General features: G+C 37.2%; 1 protein-coding gene across 2 annotated transcripts in view; it reads left to right on the top strand.

Moving 5' to 3' along the window:
• Positions 1 to 24,016, top strand: part of PPP4R3A (protein phosphatase 4 regulatory subunit 3A) — a 37,476-nt gene extending 13,460 nt beyond the window's left edge. The window contains exons 3-15 of one of the 2 annotated variants that reach the window (XM_045901411.3): positions 1,784 to 1,882; positions 5,414 to 6,031; positions 9,635 to 9,712; positions 9,796 to 9,912; positions 10,721 to 10,837; positions 12,642 to 12,773; positions 12,875 to 12,977; positions 14,163 to 14,321; positions 19,338 to 19,507; positions 20,647 to 20,789; positions 21,501 to 21,691; positions 22,071 to 22,297; positions 23,287 to 24,016. In XM_045901411.3, the coding sequence (XP_045757367.1) occupies positions 1,784 to 1,882; positions 5,414 to 6,031; positions 9,635 to 9,712; positions 9,796 to 9,912; positions 10,721 to 10,837; positions 12,642 to 12,773; positions 12,875 to 12,977; positions 14,163 to 14,321; positions 19,338 to 19,507; positions 20,647 to 20,789; positions 21,501 to 21,691; positions 22,071 to 22,297; positions 23,287 to 23,397 (2,265 nt within the window). In that variant the 3' untranslated portion in view covers positions 23,398 to 24,016. Of the gene's footprint in view, positions 1 to 1,783; positions 1,883 to 5,413; positions 6,032 to 9,634; positions 9,713 to 9,795; positions 9,913 to 10,720; positions 10,877 to 12,641; positions 12,774 to 12,874; positions 12,978 to 14,162; positions 14,322 to 19,337; positions 19,508 to 20,646; positions 20,790 to 21,500; positions 21,692 to 22,070; positions 22,298 to 23,286 lie in introns of both variants that reach the window. The other variant, XM_045901409.3, reaches the window with a different exon arrangement.
• Positions 24,017 to 24,399: the final 383 nt, after the last annotated feature.

Raw genomic sequence — 24,399 nt, 5'->3', positions numbered from 1 at the left:
CCAGTTTTCGTAACTGTATGTATTATACCCATTTTAAAGATGAAGAAACAGACTCAGGGAGGCTACACAGCTGACTAATTCCTGGTGTGTTGATTTTACGTTTTGTGTGTGTGTATGTTTTAATTGGATAGAGAGTGCACCTGAGCACAAGCAGGGGGAGAGGCAGAGGGAAAAGCAGACTCCCTGCTGAGCAAGGAGCCTGATGTGGGACTCGATCCCAGGGTCCTGGGATCATGACCTGAGCCGAAGGCAGATGCTTAACTGAGCCACCAGGCGTCCCTTGATCTTACAATGTTAATATAAATTTTGAATTTGAACAGCTACTTAGTCACTGTGGAACAGATGCCTGCATGGTAACTATGATCTCTAGAAGTTCATGAAGATAGGAAAAAGGTGTCTTTGACCTCTTTTATAAAATTCGGAATAAAAATTGTGGATTTTTCTATTAGTAATGTGGTACAGCCCAATTAAATTATCATTTATTTACTTGTGGCTGGTATCCCTTTAGTTCAGTGAGAGACTACTGGTCCTCACTGACAGTTACATAATTGACTGAAAAGAATTAATACACGGTTTAGCAGACAAAATCGGGATCCATTTGTGTACTGTAGGAGGTATCTTTGATACTGAAAAGTATTAGAAACTGCCTCCATGTAAACATTTTTTAAGGTACCTTAAAGATGGTCTGGTTCAGTTTCCTTCTTAATATGGGAACTTTTATCTTCCCTATAGATGCTCACCTAGCCTTTGCTTGGCTCCTTTTAGTTACTTATTAGATTGAATTATTTTTTCTTTATATTGTACTCCTATCCTTCTAACACTGATTTCTCCTAATTCTTCTCTTTGGACCAGCCTGACAAACTGCTACATGATCGCTGTTATGTTAGGCTCCTTTTAATTTTTTAAAGCATTTTTTAATATATATGTGTGTGTGTGTGTGTATTTGAGAGAGGGAGAACATGCGCACACATGGGAGGGCTCTCTTGAAATGATTGATGGCTCTGAAACAGTGTATATGTTTATTTTACTGTAAGTTTGGAAAGATACCTTAGACCTGTAAATATTTTTATTATACTATGCATATTGTAGAATACGGACTGTACTACAGGGAATATAAAATGGTGTCAGTACTGTAAGTGTAGTGTCTTGCAGAGATTACATCGTAATAAAAACTGTTGAACTGTTAATTAAACTTACTATCATTAAAGTCTCTCTGAACCAGGAGTAAAGGGGCTGTGGGTGGCAGGAGCATCTTGCTTCTTGAACCATAGCACTTTGGTGAAAGTTAAAAAAACTGCTATCCAGATAAAATCTCAAATAGTACAGATATACCAATAATTTCATGGGCCTTGTGTGTCTCAGGTAAAGAACATCCAATGCTGATAATAGAGAGATGAGAGAAAGGGTTTTGGTTATTAATTCCATCCTGCTGACATGCGGTAGTTACTGAGTGCTCAGACTTCCTCTCTGGGCAGTTTGACTACAGCATAAAATGTAACCTAATATGCAAGCAAAGAATTGATATAATGTTTAGTTTGTATCTTTTAGTACATTTAGATTGGTCACTTTGTGGTGCTTTTCATATTCTAGTTAACTTCTTAAGGAAAACATTGTTTTCATTTTATAGACTGAACAGAGCTAGGTGTGAAAAGGCATTGTCAGTCACAGTATCAGTGTTGCTTAGTACTGTCCTCAATTCTTTGTTGCTTTGTTCATTTGCCTTGTACTTGGAAGTAGTTTGTGATGATTAATGGATGTTAATCAGACTCTTTTTTCTCTCAAGGACACTTTGATTGTGTGGTCTGAAGCAGAAAATTATGACTTGGCCCTTAGCTTTCAAGAAAAAGCTGGATGTGATGAAATTTGGGAGAAAATATGTCAGGTAATTTTAAAAACTAGAAAATCACCATGCTAAGTATTTTGTTTTTTTGCTGTGCTTTTAGCTAATGCCCAAGATTTTAAATAAAGCATTTCATATTGATCTCTTAAATTCATTGTTGTCTGTAAAAAGCTTGATTTATAGGAAAGTACAATTTATTGACCCGAAACTGTCCAGCTAAGACCTTCGCTGAACTCCACACTTCTATATCCAGCTGCCTTTGAGAGCTCCTCCATCAGTGCTCCCTGGTATCTCAGATTTGGTAGTCCAGAACCAAACATAATCTCCCCTAGATCTGTTCATTCTCCCATCTCCCTCATCTCAGCCACTGTCATCCTACTGTTGAAACCAGAAACTTGGGGGTTTTATTTATCCTTCCTTCATCACTTACATCCATTCAGTCCTTCAAGTATAAATCTTAAATCCATTCACTTACCCTTGTTTTCACTGCTGTCACAGTTTACTAAGCCACCGTCATTTCTTGCCTGGTTTATTGCTTTCATCTTGACTGGTCTTCCCAAATCCATATCACAGATGGAGTGACCTTTTTAAATATGCCAATCTGATCATAACACTTTATTCAGTAGCTTCTTGTGACTCTTGACTATCTCTTCAGCCTCATCTTACATGTTCTCAGTTGATTCTGGAATTGCCTAGTGACTCTATACGGAGTCATAGTGGCATAGTGGCCTAGTGACATAATCTCCACAGTCTTGTCGGGTGTACATTTATTATGCACTCTTAGTTTGCATTTATTATATGCCAGAGCCATTGGCTCTTGTTATAGACTCATATAAACCACTGCATCCTAAGGACAGTTTCTCTATCTCCACATTTATTCTAATTAGAGAATAGTCTTCGGCAGATTCTTTACTTTTTTTTTTTTTTTAAAGATTTGTTTATTTGAGAAAGCGAGTGTACACATGAGAGCAGACTCCTCACTGAGCATGGAGCCCGACATGGCGCCGATCCCACAACTCAAGCTGAAATCCAAGAGTCGGACCTCCAACCGACTGAGCCACCCAGGTGCCCCCTTCAACAGATTCTTTAATTCATTGGTTCTCAAAGTGTGGTCCTCCGACCAGCAGTATGACCTGGGAACTGACAGAAATGTAAATTCTGGAACCCCCATCCTGGATCTACCTGAATCAGAAATTCTGTGAGTGGGTCCCAGTAGTGGTATTTGAATTATATTTTAACAAGCCCTCTAGGTCAGATTTTCTCTGTAAAGGGTGAGATAGTAAATATTTTAGGCCTTGTGGGCCATACAGTTTAACACCTATTCAGCTCTGCTATTGTAATACTGAAAGTAGCCATACATAACACATAAACAGCCCTGATTCTTTTCTAGGAAAATTTTATTTATGAAGATTGGTGGTGGGCCACGTTTGGCTCTCGTTTGTCAGTTCCTGCTTTAGCTGACTCTCACGCACCCTGAAGCTTGAGAGCCGCTGCCTTAATAAAGCGACGTGTCCTTGAGGCGCAGTGTTTCCTTACCTCGTAGATTTTATTTCTGCTAGTCTGCTCAGCTGTGTTTTTCATATAGTAACCTGCCTGTCGAACTTCCCTTTTCTTCTACTGTGAAGGACTTAGATTTATATCTGAACGCCTCTTCATACTTGTTCTTTGTTTTCATAGCCTGCCTCTAGATTGTGTCCTGTGGCGTTCTCCCATAGAGAGAGAGATGAGATTAAAGAGCTTGGGTATGCTAAAAGCACGCATTGCTCAGACAGATCTCATTCTCCTTCACTTTTCTGAGTCAAACAGTCCCACCCTAGACAGTCTTCTGTTAAGCCAATATTTAACTCACACCTGGACTCAGTGCATTGCTGTCAGGCCTGGCTCTCCTTTAATAAATTGTTGAATCTTTACTTTTCCTTAGTCTGTACTTCTTCATTTACACTTGGGGCACGGGTAGTATACTTCTATACTTTCTCTAGAGTAACTTTCCTAGGAATCACTGGCTATTTTATTATTTTCTAATCTTCCCCTTCAGCTTGTGCATACTTTATATTCAAGGTGGTGTTTTCTACCAGTATTTCATGATCCTGTCTGTACTTACCAATTTCTAGATCCTGGCTTGTTCTAGAGAATTCATTATATTTTGCTCTTTGAGATCTTACATGTCTTTCTGTTTCTTGAACCCTACTCATCATTTTTTGATGTAGAAACAGCAAAAAGTCCATTTTCTAGTATTTTCCTTGACAGTAGTTATTAGGTCTGGGTGTATCTCTTTTTTCTTATAGACCTTTCATGGCCTTCACATTCTCATTTTCTTCGTATCTGTCCAGACTGCTAAGACTTACCCTTTCTCTTAAGGAAGACTCTCTCTTCTAGCTTATTCTACCTTTCTTTTGTTTTCATTCTTCCATTGCTCCATTTAGTAAGCCTGAAACATATTTGTCAAATCATTACAATTCCACCTTAATTCCCTGAGCAGATCAGATTCTAAGAAAATCCTAACCACAGTCCTTTTTGATGACCTTCTTAGCCTTCATATTTGCTAATAAACTCAAAAAGATAGCATTTTCATTACAGTAAGGGCTCTTGTCCCTTTACATTGGGCTTTTTAATCAAATGCTAGCACATTTCTTTAGGTAAAGCCGTAGTTTGAGTTCCAGGAATCTAAAGCTATATTGAGAATTGATGTCGTTAACAAATCCAGAGCCAACTTGAGACCATGCCGGGTACAATCTGGAATGTGCCTAGCTGCCTTTCAGTGGTTACTGCCCACTGGGTTAAGGTCAAGATGATATCAACTTGCAACATATTTCAAGACCTATTCCAGGCCTTCTTCCCTTCCAGTATCCATTAACAGTCTCTCTTAACCATGCTAAGCAATTTAAGTTTCTTGGCCATTTCATATAAGGTCTGATTTTTCCATTTCATTACCATTCAATTGGCCTGCTTTAGTGAGGGTGTCTCAAATTATAGGGCCAAGATAGCAAAACTCATTTTATTTCAAATAAGTCCTTGACTTTGGGTGAAAATATTCTTTTATCGCAAAATGTATTTGTGAAAACTTCTAAGTTATGTCATGAAAGCTACAGGTTTGGGTGAATAGAAAGGAAAACTTCCATGGTTTGTTTGCTTTTAGTAGATATTCTTGGGGGATCTACCGCATTATGCTCTGCTACATGTATGTTGCAGTCACTTTTTATATGGTTTCATTTTTGTGTGAGTACACTTGTTTTCCACAGTTTTATTATTCATATTTTTGGGCCACCAACCAGCATTTACAGCACATCGGTGACCCACTTTGGTCCAGAACTAGTTTGTACATATTCTTTGGCCCTTGCTTTCTGGAATTGATGTTAAAATATTCCTTGTTGCTTACAATTAACCTGTATTTTCTGTGATCACATTATGATGTTTGATATTTATTTGAATTTTACTTAAACTTTGAAGGGTTTGGTGGTGGCTGTCCTGGAATATGATGCTAGGATTCTTATAACATCTCTTGTATTCATCTAAGAATATCATTTAGATTTGCTTGATTATATTCTGTCAGCTATCATAAATCTTATTTAATAGGTTCAAGGAAAGGACCCTTCAGTGGACATCACTCAGGACCTTGTAGATGAATCTGAAGAGGAGCGTTTTGATGATATGTCATCACCAGGTTTAGAATTGCCATCTTGTGAATTAAGTCGCCTTGAGGAAATTGCAGAACTTGTGGCATCATCTTTACCTTCCCCCCTGCGTCGTGAAAAACTTGCACTAGCACTGGAAAATGAGGGTTATATTAAAAAGCTCTTAGAGCTTTTTCATGTGTGTGAGGATTTGGAAAATATTGAAGGACTGCACCACTTGTATGAAATTATCAAAGGCATCTTCCTCTTGAATCGAACTGCTCTTTTTGAAGTTATGTTCTCTGAGGAATGTATAATGGACGTCATTGGATGCTTAGAATATGATCCTGCTTTATCACAACCACGAAAACACAGAGAATTTCTAACAAAAACAGCCAAGTTTAAAGAAGTGATTCCCATATCAGATCCTGAGCTGAAACAAAAAATTCATCAGACATACAGAGTTCAGTATATCCAAGATATGGTTCTACCTACACCTTCAGTCTTTGAAGAAAATATGTTATCAACACTTCACTCCTTTATCTTTTTCAATAAGGTAGAAATTGTTGGTATGTTACAGGTGAGTTAGATAATTTTTTTTCCTACTTACAAAGATACCTTCTTGATTGATACCATTTAAACTGTTAATTGATTTAGCAGAAGCAATTTCCTTTTCCTTTTAAACACCTAAATTGAGTTTTGATTTTTGTCTAAAGGTATGTATTTGGGTGATATTAGAAAAGGTTATAATACATAATACTGTGGGACCAGAAGGTTGTTATGTTTCCATTAGGGAACGTAAATGTGATGAAGTCTAGCTTGAAGAAATTACAGGGGAATGAATGGTCTTAACAAAATGATTGAATGTAGAATTTTAGGTATATTAATCTGTCAGTTATGCATAGAATAGATTCAAAGAGAAAATGAAGAAGCCAAGAAGTATGTCATTAAATATAGAATATAAATTCGGTAGAATTGGTAGCACTATCAGATCATTATGTATTAAAGGCCTAGTGTTAGGGTCAAGGGAATATAGCAGATATTGGGAAATTATAGTTGCAGGTTTCCTCACCAAAAGGCATGCTTTTGTACCAGATGAGAGTATGGGGAAGTTGGATCTGAATATGAGTTAGAGCTCCACCTGTCCCTTAATAGCCGTGGGCTACTTGGGCAACTTTCTTAACCTCTTAAAGCTTCAGTTCCCGCATTTGAAGGATGGTGATGTTATCAACCCTATAAAGTCATCTGAAGATTAAAGAAGAACATGCATGAACATGATGCAAGACTTGAGTATTTTTTTTTTTTTTAGAGCATGCAGGTGGTGTGAGTGGAGGTGGGGTGAGGGGCAGAGGGAGAGAGAATCTTAAGCAGGCTCCACGTCCAGCACGGAGCCCGATGTGGAGCTCAATGCAGGCTCAATCTCGCAACCCTGAGATCATGACCTAAGCCAAAATCAAGAGTCAGACCCTTAACCGACTGAGCCATCCAAGCACCCTGAGCATTATTTTAAAGTATCTATTAATAACTGCTCTATTAAACTCCAGATTTTCTTTCTACAGTATGCCCAGTCTCTCAGGTCTGGTGTTTTAGGGTGCTTGCGTCAGAATTGCCTAGGGTGTAACATTTCCTGGATTCTGCACAAAACACAGAAATCAAAATCTGTGAGAGCTGGCCAGTAATCTACATATGTAGAACCCCAAAGTCAGAGAACCTCTCAGTATATTATCCCATAGTGTAGGAATTAGTCTGTTCTAACCGAAACTGAACTTTAAAGTTTGTGTGGTATAAAGATTTGTGAGTTGCACACCTCCCCTGTTTTTTGTTTCTTTGATGCCCATGATACTGGAAGAGTAACACATAGATGATAGGACTTGGAAGACTTAAGACCTTTCCTCAGATCTACAAATAATTATTTGAAACCTGGATTTGTTAAATAAAGAAAGGAGGCAAATGTCAGTAAGAGCTGTTTGGTAGCACATAATCAATAAAGTAATAAGTTTAATTTGTATGGTTATTCCTTTTTAGAAAATTACTGTATTTTGGGCGCCTGGGTGGCTCAGTTGGTTAAGCGACTGCCTTCGGCTCAGGTCATGATTCTGGAGTCCCGGGATCGAGTCCCGCATCGGGCTCCCAGCTCGGCGAGGAGCCTGCTTCTCCCTCTGACCCTATCCCCTCTCATGCTGTTTCTCTCTCTCTCTCAAGTAAATAAATAAATAAAATCTTTAAAAAAAAAAAAAAAAAGAAAATTACTGTATTTTCAGAGTCCCTACCTTTGACATCTTAAACAAAACATGAATTCAAATAGAAAAATCAGTTTTACCTACACTGCTGTCCTGGAGCTGGGAATAATTCCAGTTCATGTTGACCAATTTGATGTGCTTCCCATTCATTTACAACAGACATGTAGACAAATAACATAGGCAATACAGTCTGGTAAGGACAATAGTAATCTCTGTACAGTGTATTATGATCGATAATGGAGGAGGGAGAAGGTTTCGGTACCAATTTTTATTTGTTTTTTGATAAGAATCTCCTTTTTACTGACTGCCTAGTAGAGCCTGTTCTGGTCCACTTTTGATTTCTGGTTTCCTTGGATAGTCCTGAGTGCATCTTTAGCTCCATGGAGCTCATGTCCTTTAGCTCCACATGATTCTCATTTTGTTAATGCAGGGATTTGTCACTTGTGTGTCTTGTCTTCGTACCTGTGAAATGCCAGTTTTACTCATTAAGTATGAATAATTTCAGGTTGTTAAGTCTTTATCTCCTGACATTATGCTTTGTAAAAGCCTGGCTGCCAATGCTGTAGTTCTGTTGCTCTTGATACAAATACTTATATCCAGAGTGTTGCTATGAAGGAAAGAGAATTTTAGAAATTTTGTGACAACGGGTGATTGAGCTATAATTTAAAGCAGGTTCTTACTCCCCTTGTGTACCCAGTCATACCCTCCCTTTACTATTAACTGCTCTGTACATAATACTATTAAACATTCCTTTTTTTTTTTCTTAAACATTTTTATTCTCTCAACTTCTGTACCCCCAAATGCAGCAGTTCAGAGACCATCATTTGATTTCCAGTTGGTGGGATATATTAGATCAGGGCTGCATCTTGAAGTTACATGCCATCTGAAGTATGGCATGTTTTGTACATTTTAGAAAAAGTAAAAGTAGGAATAACCAATTTAATATCACAGAAAGTATTTCCTAAGAATCTGCAACAGTGAATATGGAGTTTATAATCTAATGGGAGATTACATATACATACACTTATACATATGTAGATATATTTAGACTTAGCCATGTCCGTAGGGCTGAAGTAGTGCTGAATCTAGTATTAGCTGAGATAGTATGGAATTAAAGTATAACACCGTCTTAGTTAAAAATAGTGATGGAAAAAATTTTGAACAGGTTATCAGGAAGGTCTCTGCCACCTCCTGTGGTTGGTCTTTGGGTAAATTTCTTAATCTGTCTCAATTATAAAATGAGGTAAGATAACATCTGAGGTTCTTTCCAAGTTCTGTACTGACTTACCCAGATTAGTATCCTAGGAGAGAACCTCTTTAATCTTTTTTGAAATAATGCATATTAAATTCTGTGTGTCTGTATGGGATATCGTCCGATAATAAGTGTTTCTTTTAAAGCTCTGCATTTACCTTTTTAAATAACTGAATCATTTTCTGTGTCTTTAAAACATGAAAGCTTTATCTTAATTTTCACCTTCGTTTGAGAGGTTGTAGAACCTTAACCTCTAAAGGTAAGATTTTAAAACTCTGTAAATGAGGGGTTTGCAAACTATGGCCCATATCTGTTTTTATAAATAAAGTTTTATTTGAACATAGCCACATTCATTTGCATATTGTCTATGGCTATTTTCTACTGTAATAACAGAGCTGAATAGTTGTGGTAGAACCATATGGTCCACAAAGCCTACTACACTCACAGTGTGGCCCTTAAATAAACTTAGGAAATCAGGCCTTGCCAAAATATAAAGAATAATCTTCCTATATAAATCCCCAGTTTATTCTTTAATAGTTTGGTTATTTCTTCTCTCTTTTAAAAAAAAAAACACCATTGCCAGTACCATCTTTCCTTTTTCCAGTTAGTGCAATTTATATTCTATAGTATCTGAAAATTATGTTTTAATATACTCTTACCATTAGCATAAATTTATCCTTTGATTTAACAGGAGGATGAAAAATTTCTGACAGATTTGTTTGCACAACTAACAGATGAAGCAACAGATGAGGAAAAAAGACAGGAATTGGTAAGAAATTTGATACTTAGGAAAGGCACAAAGCTAAAACAACAGATCTTTAATATATTCACCTGTCCTTTTCCTTATTTTAGGTTAACTTTCTAAAAGAATTTTGTGCGTTTTCCCAAACGCTACAACCTCAAAACAGAGATGCTTTTTTCAAGACTTTGTCAAATATGGGCATATTACCAGCTTTAGAAGTCATCCTTGTAAGTTTGTTTCTCCTAATATTTAATTACCATTACATTTTTTTTTTTTTTTTGTGAGAGAGAATGAGAGACAGAGAGCACGAGAGGGAGGAGGGTCAGAGGGAGAAGCAGACTCCCTGCCAAGCAGGGAGCCCGATGCGGGACTCGATCCCGGGACTCCAGGATCATGACCTGAGCCGAAGGCAGTCGCTCAACCGACTGAGCCACCCAGGCGCCCTACCATTACATATTTTTAATTTTTTAATTTTTATTTTTTAAGATTTTAGTTATTTGATAGAGAGCATGAACAGGGGGAGGGGCACAGAGGGAGAGGGAAAAGCAGACTCCCTGCTGAGCCAGGACCCTGAGATTGTGACCTGAGCCAAAGTCAGCCACTTAACTGTACGAGCCAGCTGGGCGCCCCAATTACCATTATATTTTTAATGCACAAAAGTATATTTTTATATAACGTGCAGTGGAAGTGTTTGACTATAGCCAGTATTTAATATGAGCTGTGTATTACATAAAGTAAAAAAGCTGTAAAATTCTAGTATATTAGAGAGTTCTTACACATTACTGAAAGAATATTCAGAGGGATTTTCCATACTTTTAATAATAAATTGTGAATTTTGCAGCCTGTTGAAATGTTAAGGGAAGTAAACAAGAATAAAAGAAAGTAACTTTATTCACTGAACAAGTTTTATATGCCAGACTTCCTTGACCTCTCTTACTGCACTGTTTTCTTATAATTTGTTAGATTTTGGATTTACATAGCTATAAGGTCCGTATTTTTATAATTATAGGAGAAATAAGTGCTTTTTATCTGCAGGGCATGGATGATACACAGGTGCGAAGTGCTGCTACTGATATATTCTCATACTTGGTTGAATATAATCCATCCATGGTACGAGAGTTTGTCATGCAGGAGGCACAACAGAATGATGATGTAAGTAAGAAGTTAACAGAGCAAAAAATAACCAACAAGGTAAATATTATTTGCACTAACAGTAAGTATTTATACATGGGGAGCTATAACTGTATTTATTATTTATTTTTTAAGATTTAAATAGCTGATATTTGGGGAAAGTGTAGCCAGAATGTCAAATGGCTTATTTTCCCTAAATTGGCTCCTATCTCAGTTTACAGATTGTGTCTTACAGCAGTTGTTAATGCTCAACTTGTGTCTTTTTAAGTTTCTGAGATCACGTTTCTTAATTCTGTCATTAACTTGAGACGTTGTCTTGTTTTAATCATTTTATCAATAAGTTGTTCTATATGTGGAATTATAAGTAACTTCCCTAGGAAAACATTGACTTTGCTAGGGATAGATTCTCAAAATCACCAAGAATGAAGGAATGAAACACAGTCCCTTGGAAAAGTGTTTAGGGTACTTTCTTTACTGCCTAACCATAAGGAACAAGCTGTTGTCTTGTTCATACACACACGTCAGTTTTAAAGTAAGTGAGGGAATCTTTCCTGATAATGTGAAGGGTGCTCCTGGCGTTTATGGTACGTGGCATATGCAGCAGCCCCAGATGTGTGTGCTCTTCTGTTGTAGAACATTAAACCAATGATACCGATTTTTTTTCCTCCTTCCCCCAAAATCTTAAAAGTAACTTTTAAGAATAAACTGATATATTTTGCCCTCAACTGCATCTTAAAAGGGGAGGGGGGGATTCCTCTTAGGAAAAAAAAAAAAAAGCTATGCACAGTTCCTATTGTATTTTTACAAAATGAGAAAATAGACTTCTGCCTTTAAGAAAATCTTAATGTGTTATGTCAAAGTGAAGTGGAATGCCTAGTAACTTCTGTATTTAAGGTTTTTGGGTGTTTTGTTTTTTTAATGGCCAGGATAAGTGTGGCAAAGTACCAGTTTGAACTGTTGAATATTAGGTCACGTTTTTCTTTAATAAAATAGTCTTCTCCAGAAAACCAAAATACCGGTATTAATTTAAAATAAAGGCTAGTCTTGCTGGCCCTGAAATCCACTAGTTGCACACACAGTGATGTACTTCGCTCACATGCAGTAGGCCTCTGGATTCCCAGTCTCAACCTTTAGGTCCATCCTACCACTGCATATACAGACAGAGATTTCCTCACTGCATCCCTTTCTGTTTGTAGTTACTCCTTGGGTCAGGAACACCAGTCACAGAGCCTCAGGAAAACTAGTAATCAATTTTCAATGACATTTGGCATCTATGTAACAGATTTGTTCTCTGTGCTAAGTACCATAATCTTGTTGCCCCTCATTTCACACATTTGGGTACCAATTAAATTTACTTTAAATGGAAACTCTGTATCATTTCCATAAATGGAGAACAGATACAGATCTTATTTGCCATGCCAGAAATAGAAGGACTCTATAGAAATGCAGTGAAAGTAGAACAATGGTGTAAATTCTAGCTAAATATTCTATTAAACTGAAGGTCCGTTAGCTTTCTTCAGAAGGGAGATTTTGTTCTCAAGAGGTGTGAAGATTAGCACCGAACAAAGCTAGTTTTTGCTTTAATCAAAGGAACTTGAAGATAGTAGAGAAAGAAACGTTCTTTTCTGTATTACTTAAGAGTAAATGGGTCTGTACCACACTTGAGGGAAACACTGCCACACATCCTATTAAAGAAGTTGGTCGTTTCATTTTGATTGCAGTTAACAAGACAGCTAGAGCTAGGTATAATGCTGTAACATGTCATAGTATGTGCTTTTCCATTCTCATAGTAAGTGATCCTTTTTGTGTGTACTTTTCTCACCAGGATATTTTGCTCATCAACCTCATTATAGAACATATGATTTGTGATACAGACCCTGAACTTGGAGGAGCAGTCCAACTTATGGGCCTGCTTCGAACTTTAGTTGACCCAGAAAACATGTTAGCTACTGCCAATGTAAGCCACGGGCATTTTTCTCTTTTTCATACTAGTATGTTGTTTATTACTGGTAGGAACCAATGCAGTTAAAATTCATGGAAGTGTTTTTGATTCCTTAGAAAACAGAGAAGACTGAATTTCTGGGTTTCTTTTACAAGCACTGTATGCATGTCCTCACTGCTCCCTTACTGGCAAATACAACAGAAGATAAACCTAGCAAAGGTAAGATATTGCAGGTTGGTAGTAAGGTTCTTTGTTCTTGAATTCTAAAACTCAGAGTTGATTTGGTTAACACAGAGGTGTAATAATATATTTTAAAAAAAGGTGTTCAAGGTAGAATTTAAAGTGCTATAATTGGGAGAAAAAATGTAAACATGGAGATAATTGTTGCTTTTAGAATTTAAAAACAATTTTCTGTTAAAGCAATATTTACATAGGCTAAATAAATGGAAGTAATTGTGAAAAAATTTTAAGTTATTTGTACTCCAGAAGTGTAGAGCAAAGCTGCTTACTGTTAACCTTTTTTTTTTTGCATTGAGGATTATTCATAGGTTAAGGATTATTCTTATTTCTGCATTTTATTCCTTTAGCTTTAGCTTGCATAGTGTGTGTTTAATTCAGAAGGTAGTTTTAGGGTCTTCAATGGGAAATCTATTGACATTTCAAGAATATTATTTTGCCATATGAATTATCAGTACAGCACTTAGAAAGTAAATGTTAAATTTACCCTTTTTTGTGATCTAGAATCACGTCTTGGAAACGTGATACTCATTTTTCCTGTCTATTTTATTCATATTAGGTAAAGCTTGAGGCTCCTTTCCAAACACGTATATTTAGTTCTTCAAACGTTTATTAAAAAACAAAAAAAACCCCCATTGTCTGGAAAGTACTGTGCTGTAATCTTTAGGGGCTAAATGGGGGGAATAAAAAAGTGAGTACAATACTTCCAGAGGCTTGCTGCCTGGTGAGGAAGAAAAGTAAGCCAATAATTATAATCCAGTGTGGATTCATTCTGTATAATAAAGGACACTGGAATTCTAAGAGCAGAGAGAGTAATTCCACCAGAGACCAGATGGGATCTTTCCGGATCTCCTGCGCTGTGTGTACATCTTATGAGGGCTGTGTTAAGACACGGTAGAACATTTTTGCACTTGGGAATAAGGGAGATCTAATAGATTTGTGTCCCAGCTCTGCCTTATTATTCAGACTTGGGTTTTATGAAACTAATTTGTCAGAGTTAAGAAAATGTAAAGCATAGTTCTTGGGGCACATGGTAGGGATTCAGTGTTTGTTCCCCTTAAGTTTAAAATTTTGGGTCAACAGAAAGGATTTTACTTGGTTGGAATTTGGATACTTAAATTTAGAAAGGGAAAGAGTATTAGTCATTAAATTGTGTTTTGTTTTTAGATGATTTTCAGACTGCCCAGTTGTTGGCACTTGTACTGGAATTGTTAACATTTTGTGTGGAGCACCATACCTACCACATAAAGAACTACATTATTAATAAGGACATCCTCCGGAGAGTGCTGGTTCTTATGGCCTCCAAGCATGCTTTCTTGGCATTATGTAAGTGTTGCTTCCGATAGAATTATTATCTCTATCTTATCATGTTGTTGGTACCTTTGGGTCTTATTACCTGAGAAGAAAAGATCACTGATTTCAGGTCAAGGAGACCTAGATTCTAACAGGAAACTACACCAATTATGTAGTTTTGCCAGAGTTGGAGATAATTTTCCTCATTTGCATCTTTCCCCACATACAGCAAAGGGCTCAGTGTGTATCCACAAAATATGTTAAAGTATTCTATTCCACTATTAAAATGGCACCTAAGGTCATTTTACCTCACTTACTTTTTTAGTACTGCCTTCCTCATTACAAATTAGGAATTCTTGTGAATCTTATTAAATCATGAAGAACATTTCTGTAATTTGGAAAATCTATAGCTAATGGCACTGAGTTGCTAAAACACATTGGGAGTTAGAATGCCCAGCACAGGTGTCTGTAGATGGTCCATTCATTAATTGCACAAGGATTTTTTCTCCACCCTATTGAGATACATTTGACATAAAACATTTTGTTACCTCAGATATTTTAAGAGCAAGGGTGCCAAACTTTAGAAGTGACCAGATCTACCCTGCGCTCTTTACACGACCTGCAAGCTGAAAAGTAGTTTTTACGTTTCTTAAAGGGTTGTTTAAAAAAAATACAAAAAACAAGTAGAGGCCATATGTGGCCTATGAAGCCTAAAATGTGTACATGTAAACCATATTTATGGGTAAAGTTTGTCAACTCTTAGAGCAACAGATCTGTTCTTGGTTATGTGTTCGTTTCAAAAATTAACTGTGTTCTTAAGGCCCTAGTTTGTTGAAGTAAAACATGTTTCAGAATTGGAAATAGGTTATTTAAGAATATTCTTGAGCACAGCAGCCGGCCTTCTTTGGCAAGTCGACAGATCCAGTTTGGGGGTCCCTTAGAGGCGCAATAAAATATGTCTGCTGGTAACTTCTGTCTTTTGGTTTCTGTAGGTAAGTTGGGTTGTTGGACGGCATCACAGTCATTCACTCTTCAGAGGCCTGAACCATATATGTCCATTTTTGCTAATATCCTAAAATTATAAAAACATGGTTTATAAGGATGTTTCTGATGTTGATTTGCCCTACAGTATTTTACCTTTAATATTAGAAATAGGTATCCTTCTAAAATCATTAAACTTTCCATCAGGGTAACAGTTATAGTTGCCTTAGTTTTTCTGGCTAATGTACACACTGTGGGATGGACTGAGAATACATGTCTTCACGGTATATTTTCATTTGCCAACTTTCAGATATTTAGTGCAGTTACTTCTCTGTTGCTTGTCCAGGAACTCTGATGTTACCTTAGTAATCTTTTTCAGCCAAAAGTAACAGGGAGCATTTTGTGGCATTAACCTAGACTACTAAGGACAGCAAAAATAAATGGATTATTTGGTTCTACTATATTAATATCCATGAGCTTAGCATTTGCAAAAGAAGAGCTTTTAAGCTCATATTCATTTTCCTTATATACCTACTACAGCAAAAGAGAGCCCCATGTTGAGAGGGAGTTCGTAACATTTCTTTCATGTCAGCACACAGTTTTTGTTCAAGTGTGGGAAAGGGAGGTTAGGACAGAATGGAAAAACTAAACGAGTAAGTTAATCAGTTTTATTTCGATAAATGTATTAAACACATGCTACCATATTTTATCAGTTTTAAGCAGTATCGTAGCCGATGAGGTTTATCCGAGGCGCGATTATTGCTAAACTCTGCATTTTAGACATTTATCGTCTCTCAGATCAAGGTGAGTCTTACATTAATGGCATGTCATTGTAATTGATCTGTTTGGTTTTTTTTAGTGGTAGAGAAAGTTTTTTGCAGTCAGGGGCATCTTAGATTTGATGAAGATGCTAGATACCGGAAATTACAAGGAAAACACAGACCATTAAGACCCAGACTCAGCTATCAAGGGGTTTTGAGTTCATTAGGAGGAGGTAGTCATGGAAAAATCAAAATGTCAAAAGTCCTATATTGAGGTGTGTTTGGAAGCATAGTGGCGATAATTTATTCCTACATGAATGAGTCAGATCAGGAAAATTTCACAAGAGAGGTAAATTGGGTTGTCTTGGTCGTGGGAGAACGTGACCTTCTTGGTTGAAAGCACGGCTGACATACAGATGTGGGAAACGTGCTGCGTGGTAATGGTTTGGTGTAGGGAGAACACACGAATCCAGTAGGAGAGTGCAGGAGAGGAAAAGGCTTTTCAGTTCAGTTCATCTCATTATTTTGCTTGCAGTATTACAAAGAAATTTTCTCAACAATTTAATGACAACTATGAAGTATACTTTATAAGGAAGGTTTATATTGTAGGAAACTAAGCATGTTAGCACAATTTTAGTTACGTTTTATTATTGTTTGGTTTAACGATAACCCAGTTTGGAAAATGCTGACTCTTAAATGATTCTATGTGGCTGTCTTCCCAGATTGAGAACATGAGTAGTTTGTGGAAGAAGATGCCAGTCATTAGGAATGAGCACTCTAGGACTGACTGTAAGAGAGTTTTTGATCAAGTATTTTTAAAAGAGCTAAGTGGGAGATTTAGGATATTTTCAATCTTCTAAGATTATACACTGAAAATGTTAGGTACAGTGTTTAAGGGAGGGTTTCATAAGTAAGTTTAGATGCCCAGTTGTAAGGAAAAAAGATGAGTGGTTAAATCTAAACAGTTTGGGGACTTACAGAACGTCTCATTTTTTATATCTGATGCTTATTAGAATGCTTTTATCCTATTGAAAGACAACAAATCAGGTCCACAGGTGAGACCAGCAATCCTTTCAAAATGTAGGTCTTTATAAGCTTAGATACATACATATGCCAGTTTTAGCAGTCTTATTTCTTTCCTTGGCCTTTCACTGATTCATGTTGTCTAGTCTTTTGTTAAAAATCTGGAAATCCATGACAGGAATGAAATAAAGGAAAATTTTATTGTAGATGCTTTTATTCCGCCATCATAAGTTACGTATGAGGCAAAAAGTCTCAACTTGTGACATGAAATCTCATGTTGTGTTAATGTAAAGATGAATTATTTGTTTTAGAGATGATTGAAACAAAGCACCAGAGATTCCTGACATGTTAATGAAGGTTAGAGATAAGAAGGGAAGCAGAGTGCACTTTACATTGGAAGTCCTACAGTTCTGCCAATGTGACCTATCCCACAAGCTTTCTCTAATTTCCTTTGAGCAGTTGGCCTTCAGAGAGCTCGCTGGTAAATTTTTGAAAGCAACTTTTATTCAGCAGCAAGTAGTGGTTGGCTATTCTTGATGCAGGTTTCTTTGGAGAGGGATTTGAATGGAAATAACCCAGTTCTGGATGTAAATAAATAGGGGCAAATTTGCGGAATGAGGTGCAAAACAAAGACCGTTAGAACCATCTCGGTCTACACTGGCAGTTTCTGGACAGAACTGCTCTGGAGGAGATAGTGATGCCACCGCATACCTTGGTCTTAGTGAATTCTAGGAAGGGAGTTTGTTTTCACTTACCTGGGAACTGGATGCGGCCCACAGGGTTCAGCTAGTGTGTGTTGTGGTAGGACACAAGTCTCCACGAAGCCTGCATAGTTGGAGTACCAGCTCTTAAAATAACAGCTCTTGCCTTAATTACTAAAAACTTCAGATTTGGCCTGAGCTCTGAAGTATTGATTTCTAACAAATGGAACTGCCTCATTAGTTACTTCGTCAAGTGACATTACAAAACACCAAACTCTAAAATCACTGTTTTGGGAAGATAAACCCTTGTTAGACTTTGACTTAACACACAGGTGCCTCTTACTGTTTAAAATGTCTTATTTGACCATGGTTATGTATTTGAAAATAATTCAGTAGAGTTTGAAAAAATGCAATTACTATTCTATAAATTATTTTGAAACTCCCTGCCCAGAGTGTCACTTTAGAAAGAGACACTCTTAAATAAGTTGCATTGTTAAGGCAGTTTATAGCCAGCTGTACCTAATTGGGCATTCACTTGTGGACCTCTTTTCTGCCAACTAAAGAAACATTGAGCTGCTTTACTCCTCTGCCTTCCCACCCAGAAACCGTGTCACCATGGTTGCCTGGCTACCTGCTCATGAAGGACTTGATTAATAACAAATTGGCAATTTAACGAGCCACTTCCATGATCTCCAAAGAAACCAAAATACAAACACAATATTTAATCTTGCCAACCGAAGACGATGTGACTGCATGAAGTGAGTATGCTTTTTTGAACTGTTTACAATAAGTGGGGCATTAACTTACTGACAAACTCCATGTAGGTAAAGAGGGCTTTGTCTAGCTGTCGAGTATATTTGGATCTTGACGAATGGTGACTAAGTAACTCCCCATACCTCAAGATGTAAATATACCTTTTAATCTGTAAGTTAAAGCCTAATTAATTGTAAAAAGGAAAATTAGGAAAAAAAATTAAAAAGCATACTCGCTGCAATAAGCATAGAGGACCACATTTTAAACACAACATCCTCTAAATTTATTTCTACACTATGGGAAGGCAAGTTTTGGGTCTTGCAGAGTTTTGTGGGTTTATAGTAGTTCTCTCAACAATCCACAAACCAATCAACGTAAACCCAGAACTCTAATGCAAAGTAGTAAGAGTGTCCAAAAATAATGATCAAATTATACAGTGGATTGCCCTAATAAAACAATGGTTTTTCTGTTGTTTTTAAGGTGTATGTAAAAAGATACATTTGTAATTTTCTCATCTTAAGTAGTACGAAGTTAATTCATATGTTAGCCCTATTTTAGCTCTTATTTTAGATGTAAAGTACATTTTGGTCACTAGTAAATTCCAGAGTTTTTCTGGCTCTCCAAGACTTGTGTTCTATAATGACATACACTACTTCTAGGGTACGTTTTTCTGATAACCCTCTTGCAGTCCTTATCTTTAGGTTCATGCTTCTGGAAGCAGTAACATATCACTGCACGAAGAATTATATTTATTAAGCAGGTCTTTTTTAATAAGTCTAAAATATGGAAGTGTGGTATGTAATTTGAACAATAATGCCTCTGTGTTTCAGGTGCTCTTCGTTTTAAGAGAAAGATTATTGGATTAAAAGATGAGTTTTATAACCGCTACATAATGAAAAGTTTTTTGTTTGAACCAGTAGTCAAAGCATTTCTCAACAATGGATCCCGCTACAATCTGATGAACTCTGCCATTATAGAGATGTTTGAATTTATTAGAGTGGTAGGTTCTGTATTGTTGGAATGTTGGTTTTAATTGTTTGAGAATATTGAATATGCATTATTGGTATTTTGGCTTATTTGAGATTATATTTGAAGAAAATTTTTAAAAGAAGCTTGTAGGAATTCAGTTCAAAGTAATGAAAACCAAAACAATCTCTCGGCAGCTGTGAATCCTTCGTAGGATGGCTTGAATGAAAACTGATCTAACACTGTCCTGGTACGCAACTCATTTTTAAGAAAGTAGAATGACAGTTGATAGAAAGTATTTGATGTGGTTTTATTGTTTTGTTTTTAACTCTGAGGTTTTCTGACTGGACTTTGTCCTCTATATTTTTTAAGACCTTTTTTTTTTTTTTAAAGATTTTATTCCTCTATATTTTTTAAGACCTTTTTTTTTTTTTTTAAAGATTTTATTTTTTGACAGAGACACAGCGAGAGAGGGATCACAAGCAGGGGAGTGGGAGAGGGAGAAGCAGGCTTCCCACAGAGCAGGGAGCCTGATGTGGGGCTCGATCCCAGGACCCTGGGATCATGACCTGAGCCGAAGGCAGACGCTTAACGACTGAGCCACCCAGGCCCCCTTAAGAACAATTGCGTAACAAACTTGATGCCTCTATATTTTTTAAGAACAATTTCGTAACTAACTTGATTCTTTACTGATCTAATAGTAGTCGGCTTGTGGTTCTCCCACAACTGTGTGTCAGAATTATCTGTGGCATGCTTTTTTTAAAAAATTACGGTAAAGTGTTTATCATGTAAAATTTGCCTTTTTAAGTGTACAATTCTTTGGCATTAAGTACACTCACACTGTTGTACAACTATTCCCCACTGTCCATCTCTAGCACTTCCCTGTGATGTGCCGATCCCACCCCCACACTTACTTGAGTAGAAGACATCTGGGGTGGGACCTGGGCATTTACTTGAGGAAGACCCATAGTTAATTCTGAGACACAGCAAAAATCAGAGACTACAGAGTAGTGAGTTATGCCCATTTTCATTGTTTTGTTATCTCTAAGATTGGCTGATAATTTTGTGAAGTTAAACTATTTTGGGCAGGTTTATGAATTGCCTATGATTAAGCCTATCTTGCTAAAATAACATTTTTCCTATCGTATTTTTCATTATAATTCTTTTCTATAGGAAGATATAAAATCATTAACTGCTCATGTCATTGAAAATTACTGGAAAGCACTGGAAGATGTAGATTATGTACAGACATTTAAAGGACTGAAACTGAGATTTGAACAACAAAGAGAAAGGCAGGATAATCCCAAACTTGACAGGTAAATTACCACATTTTTTAATTTATTCATTCAAGTTGTATGGTGGTGCCTCTTTTTGCTTGTTTCGTATTATTTGGCTTGGCTGGGGGAGGGGATGAGCAGTGGTTGTAGCTTTCTGTAATGGCCAATATGAATATTTTCCTGAAGGTGTATGTGGTGTTAGTAGGATCTGTAGACGCTTCCTCAGGCATATATTAAGTTAGATAACGAAAAAGAAAACCCAACCACTTAACGTGGTAGTGGGGCTTCATGTGTCCAAAAGTAAAATCAAAATAAGGTATATTTTAACGTCCATGAATTAGGACTTGTTCATTTCTGATGCTAACAAGTTTAATAACTGATCCATAATAGTACAGTTTCCATAATAGTTTGATTCCACTAGTTAACACTAGAAATTGTGGAGTGTTTAGTTCTATGAAAAGTCTGGTTCTTCGTTAGCCTCTCTGTATATAACCTTGATCTATTAAAACGATCTAATCTGGAGCATCATTTGAAGACTAAGAGTGTCTTTGGATAAGTCTCTTTTTTTTAAAGATTTTATTTACTAGAGCACAGTGGGGGAGAGGGAGAAGCAGACTCCCTGCTGAGCTGGGAGCCCAATGAGGGACTTGATCCCAGGACCCTGAGATCATGACCTAAGCTGAAGGCAGACGCTTAACCAACTGAGCCATTTACTTTCTTCTCTTTCTTCTCTTTTCTCTTTACTTCTAGTATGCGTTCCATTTTGAGGAATCATAGATATCGAAGAGATGCCAGAACACTAGAAGATGAAGAAGAGATGTGGTTTAACACAGATGAAGATGACATGGAAGATGGAGAAGCTGTCGTGTCTCCATCTGACAAAACTAAAAATGATGATGATATTATGGATCCAATAAGTAAATTCATGGAAAGGAAGAAATGTATGTTGAAAAGATGGGCAAGGGAAAATGGTGGCTTTCCCATTCTAGGCTTATTCTGTATTTCTTGACAAAATGAGGAGTATCTACTTGGTCATGACAGATTTGAGAGACTTTGTGGCTTTCTAGAATGTGAATTAATAGCTGTGGGTGAAAGTATGGACCAAATTTTCTTAATCTGACTTGACCCAGGAGAAATACCTTATTTCAGGAAGGGGAGGGACACTGAACACTGAAGGTCTCATTCCTTCTCAGTAGTGAACTGAACTTGTGTTTTTCCCTAGCAAGGGAGTGAGCCAGTTAATTGTGGTTTAGTGCCACCTCATTTGGGGGGATTAAAAAAAGGATGGGTGACAACTATTGACAATATTCTTATTTTTAGTAAAAGAAAGTGAGGAAAAAGAGGTGCTTCTGAAAACGAATCTTTCTGGTCGGCAGAGCCCAAGTTTCAAGCTTTCCCTCTCTAGTGGAACCAAGACTTCTCTCACCAGCCAGTCACCTGCAACCAATCTGCCTGGTTCGCCAGGCTCCCCGGGATCCCCAGGCTCCCCAGGATCTCCAGGCTCTGTCCCTAAAAGTACATCTCAGACGGCAGCTATTACTACCAAGGTACATTCTGACTTCCAGGCCTGTGTCCTATCACCTTTCTCAACAGTGATCGTGACTAAGACTAAGATTTCCTTTGGTTACTGTCTTTTGGAACTCATCTAACCTTTCTGAACGAGAGAGAATAATTCTCCCACTACTACCTGTATGTATGGAAAACTTGAGCAGTTTCTCAAAGGTTTTTATAACCAACACGAAAGGCTAAATGAATTATTACGGTTATTTGCATTTTAGAACTCAGGTTCAGATCTATTTTAAAGTTATTCTTTACCAACTTTCCTAACACTGTTTTGTCAAGCAAGATTTACAAAAATTAACCATCTATCATTAACATTTCATAAGAAAGGATCACAATTTTAACACCAAAAATGTGGACAAGACATAATCTCAGAAAAAAAACCAATTCTTTTCGCTACCTCCTGCTGTCCTGGATTAGCAGTTAACAGACTGGCATTTGGGATGGGTTGATCTAAACCAGAAAGAGTGCCCCATATACAGTTCCTTTTACTTTGACATGAGCATGAGACCCCTGAGGGCTAAGAAGTGAATCCATGTTAAAATGAAGGTGTGGGCTGAGGGCAGAGCAGGGTGAATTTTTCCACACCCACATAGAAGAGCTACAGTGGTTTCTGGCGAAGGCAGGGGTATAAAAGGATGCCAGGAGGAAAGGCAGAATCGCCTTCCTAACTTCTTGGTCTGCCCTTACTTCTAGTAGTCTAACTATTGTAGTTTTCAAGATTTTGCTAATGCATTGTTACGTCTTAGAAAAACAGTAATTATTAAATTGAAAAGGTTTTATCTCCTGGCTCATTTGCTAAATTTATAAACTAAAAATTTTATTACGGAAAATATAGGAAAAATACAATGACTTTCAGTTGCATATAATCTCACCATCCAGAAATAACCACATTTAGTACATAGGGGTGGGGGGCGGGAATCTGTATCTTTTACCTTGTGTTAAGGTTTTTTAGAAGCTACATTTTTCTTAACAGGGAGGCCTCGTGGGTCTGGTAGATTATCCCGATGATGATGAAGATGATGATGAGGATGAAGACAAGGAAGACACGCTGCCACTGTCAAAAAAAGCAAAGTTTGAGTCCTAATAATGGCAACGGCCTGTGATCAGTACCTGTTGAGAAAACTGGTTCTCCACCCCTCCCCCCTACAAAATCCACAACAAAGCAGTGGTCTCTTGTGAATGACTGAAACAGATCAGCCTCGCACACTTGACTTCTGCTCATCAAGTGCCAATTCAATGGAGCAGGAGGAGGGGATACTATACGTTTAGGGGAAAGACTTAAGCCTTTGAGCTCTCCAGCTTGGACCACACATTGCCCTTTTCTCAGGGAAGGAAATGGAAACAAAAAGCCAACAGGGCAGGGGTTTTGTAAGTGGAACTCTGGATTGACTGGTCAGTTGCTACAATCAGAATAGGATTTCTTGGACCATGTTTGAGACTCAGAAGAACAGGCTTTTGTGCCGTAATTCTTCTCCAGTTAAGAATGCCAGCAGTTTCTTTGTATGAAGAGACCTGCCTTTAAAATCACACGTTCTCAACATTTTAGTCACGCTACAATAGGTTTGGAAAACCTCTGGGGGAGGGGCGCATATAAAGTTTCCTCTTTTTTATCTGTTCCCTTTGCCCTTCAAACTGCAGATTTTTTTTTTTAAAGTGGGGATGTGTCCCTACTTGATTAAAGATTGAGTGGAATTCTAGATGTGGTCATTTGTGTCATAATTTTTTTTGTTTCATTTTGTTTTTGATTTTTTTTCTCCCCTGAGTGTATGCTTAGTTGTTGAGTATATATATTTGGGACCATTAAAACTTTTTTTGATGTAATATAACCTAACGTTGTGCTGGTACCTGTTTTACCATGTGTAATTTTTGTTCACATCACAGTTCTTAATTTGTTTAGAGTTTTATGAAAGATGGTATAGTTTTTATTGACAAAAACAAAGTAATCTTACAACTATGTGCATACAAAAGCAATACTATTTTGTGACTAAATATTTTATATTAAAATTTACATCAGCAACTGTCGAGAATTCAGGGAAATAGAGTGGAATTTAAAATTTCAACAGTTTTGTTAAACCTAGAAACGTGA

This window comes from Mirounga angustirostris, unplaced genomic scaffold (assembly GCF_029215605.1).
Source record: "Mirounga angustirostris isolate CCGP_5_RB_7025 unplaced genomic scaffold, mMirAng1.0.hap1 SCAF_9, whole genome shotgun sequence".
NCBI classification, from domain to species: domain Eukaryota; kingdom Metazoa; phylum Chordata; class Mammalia; order Carnivora; family Phocidae; genus Mirounga; species Mirounga angustirostris.
Note: the sequence above shows the minus strand (reverse complement) of the source record. Positions and strands in the feature narration are given on the sequence as shown.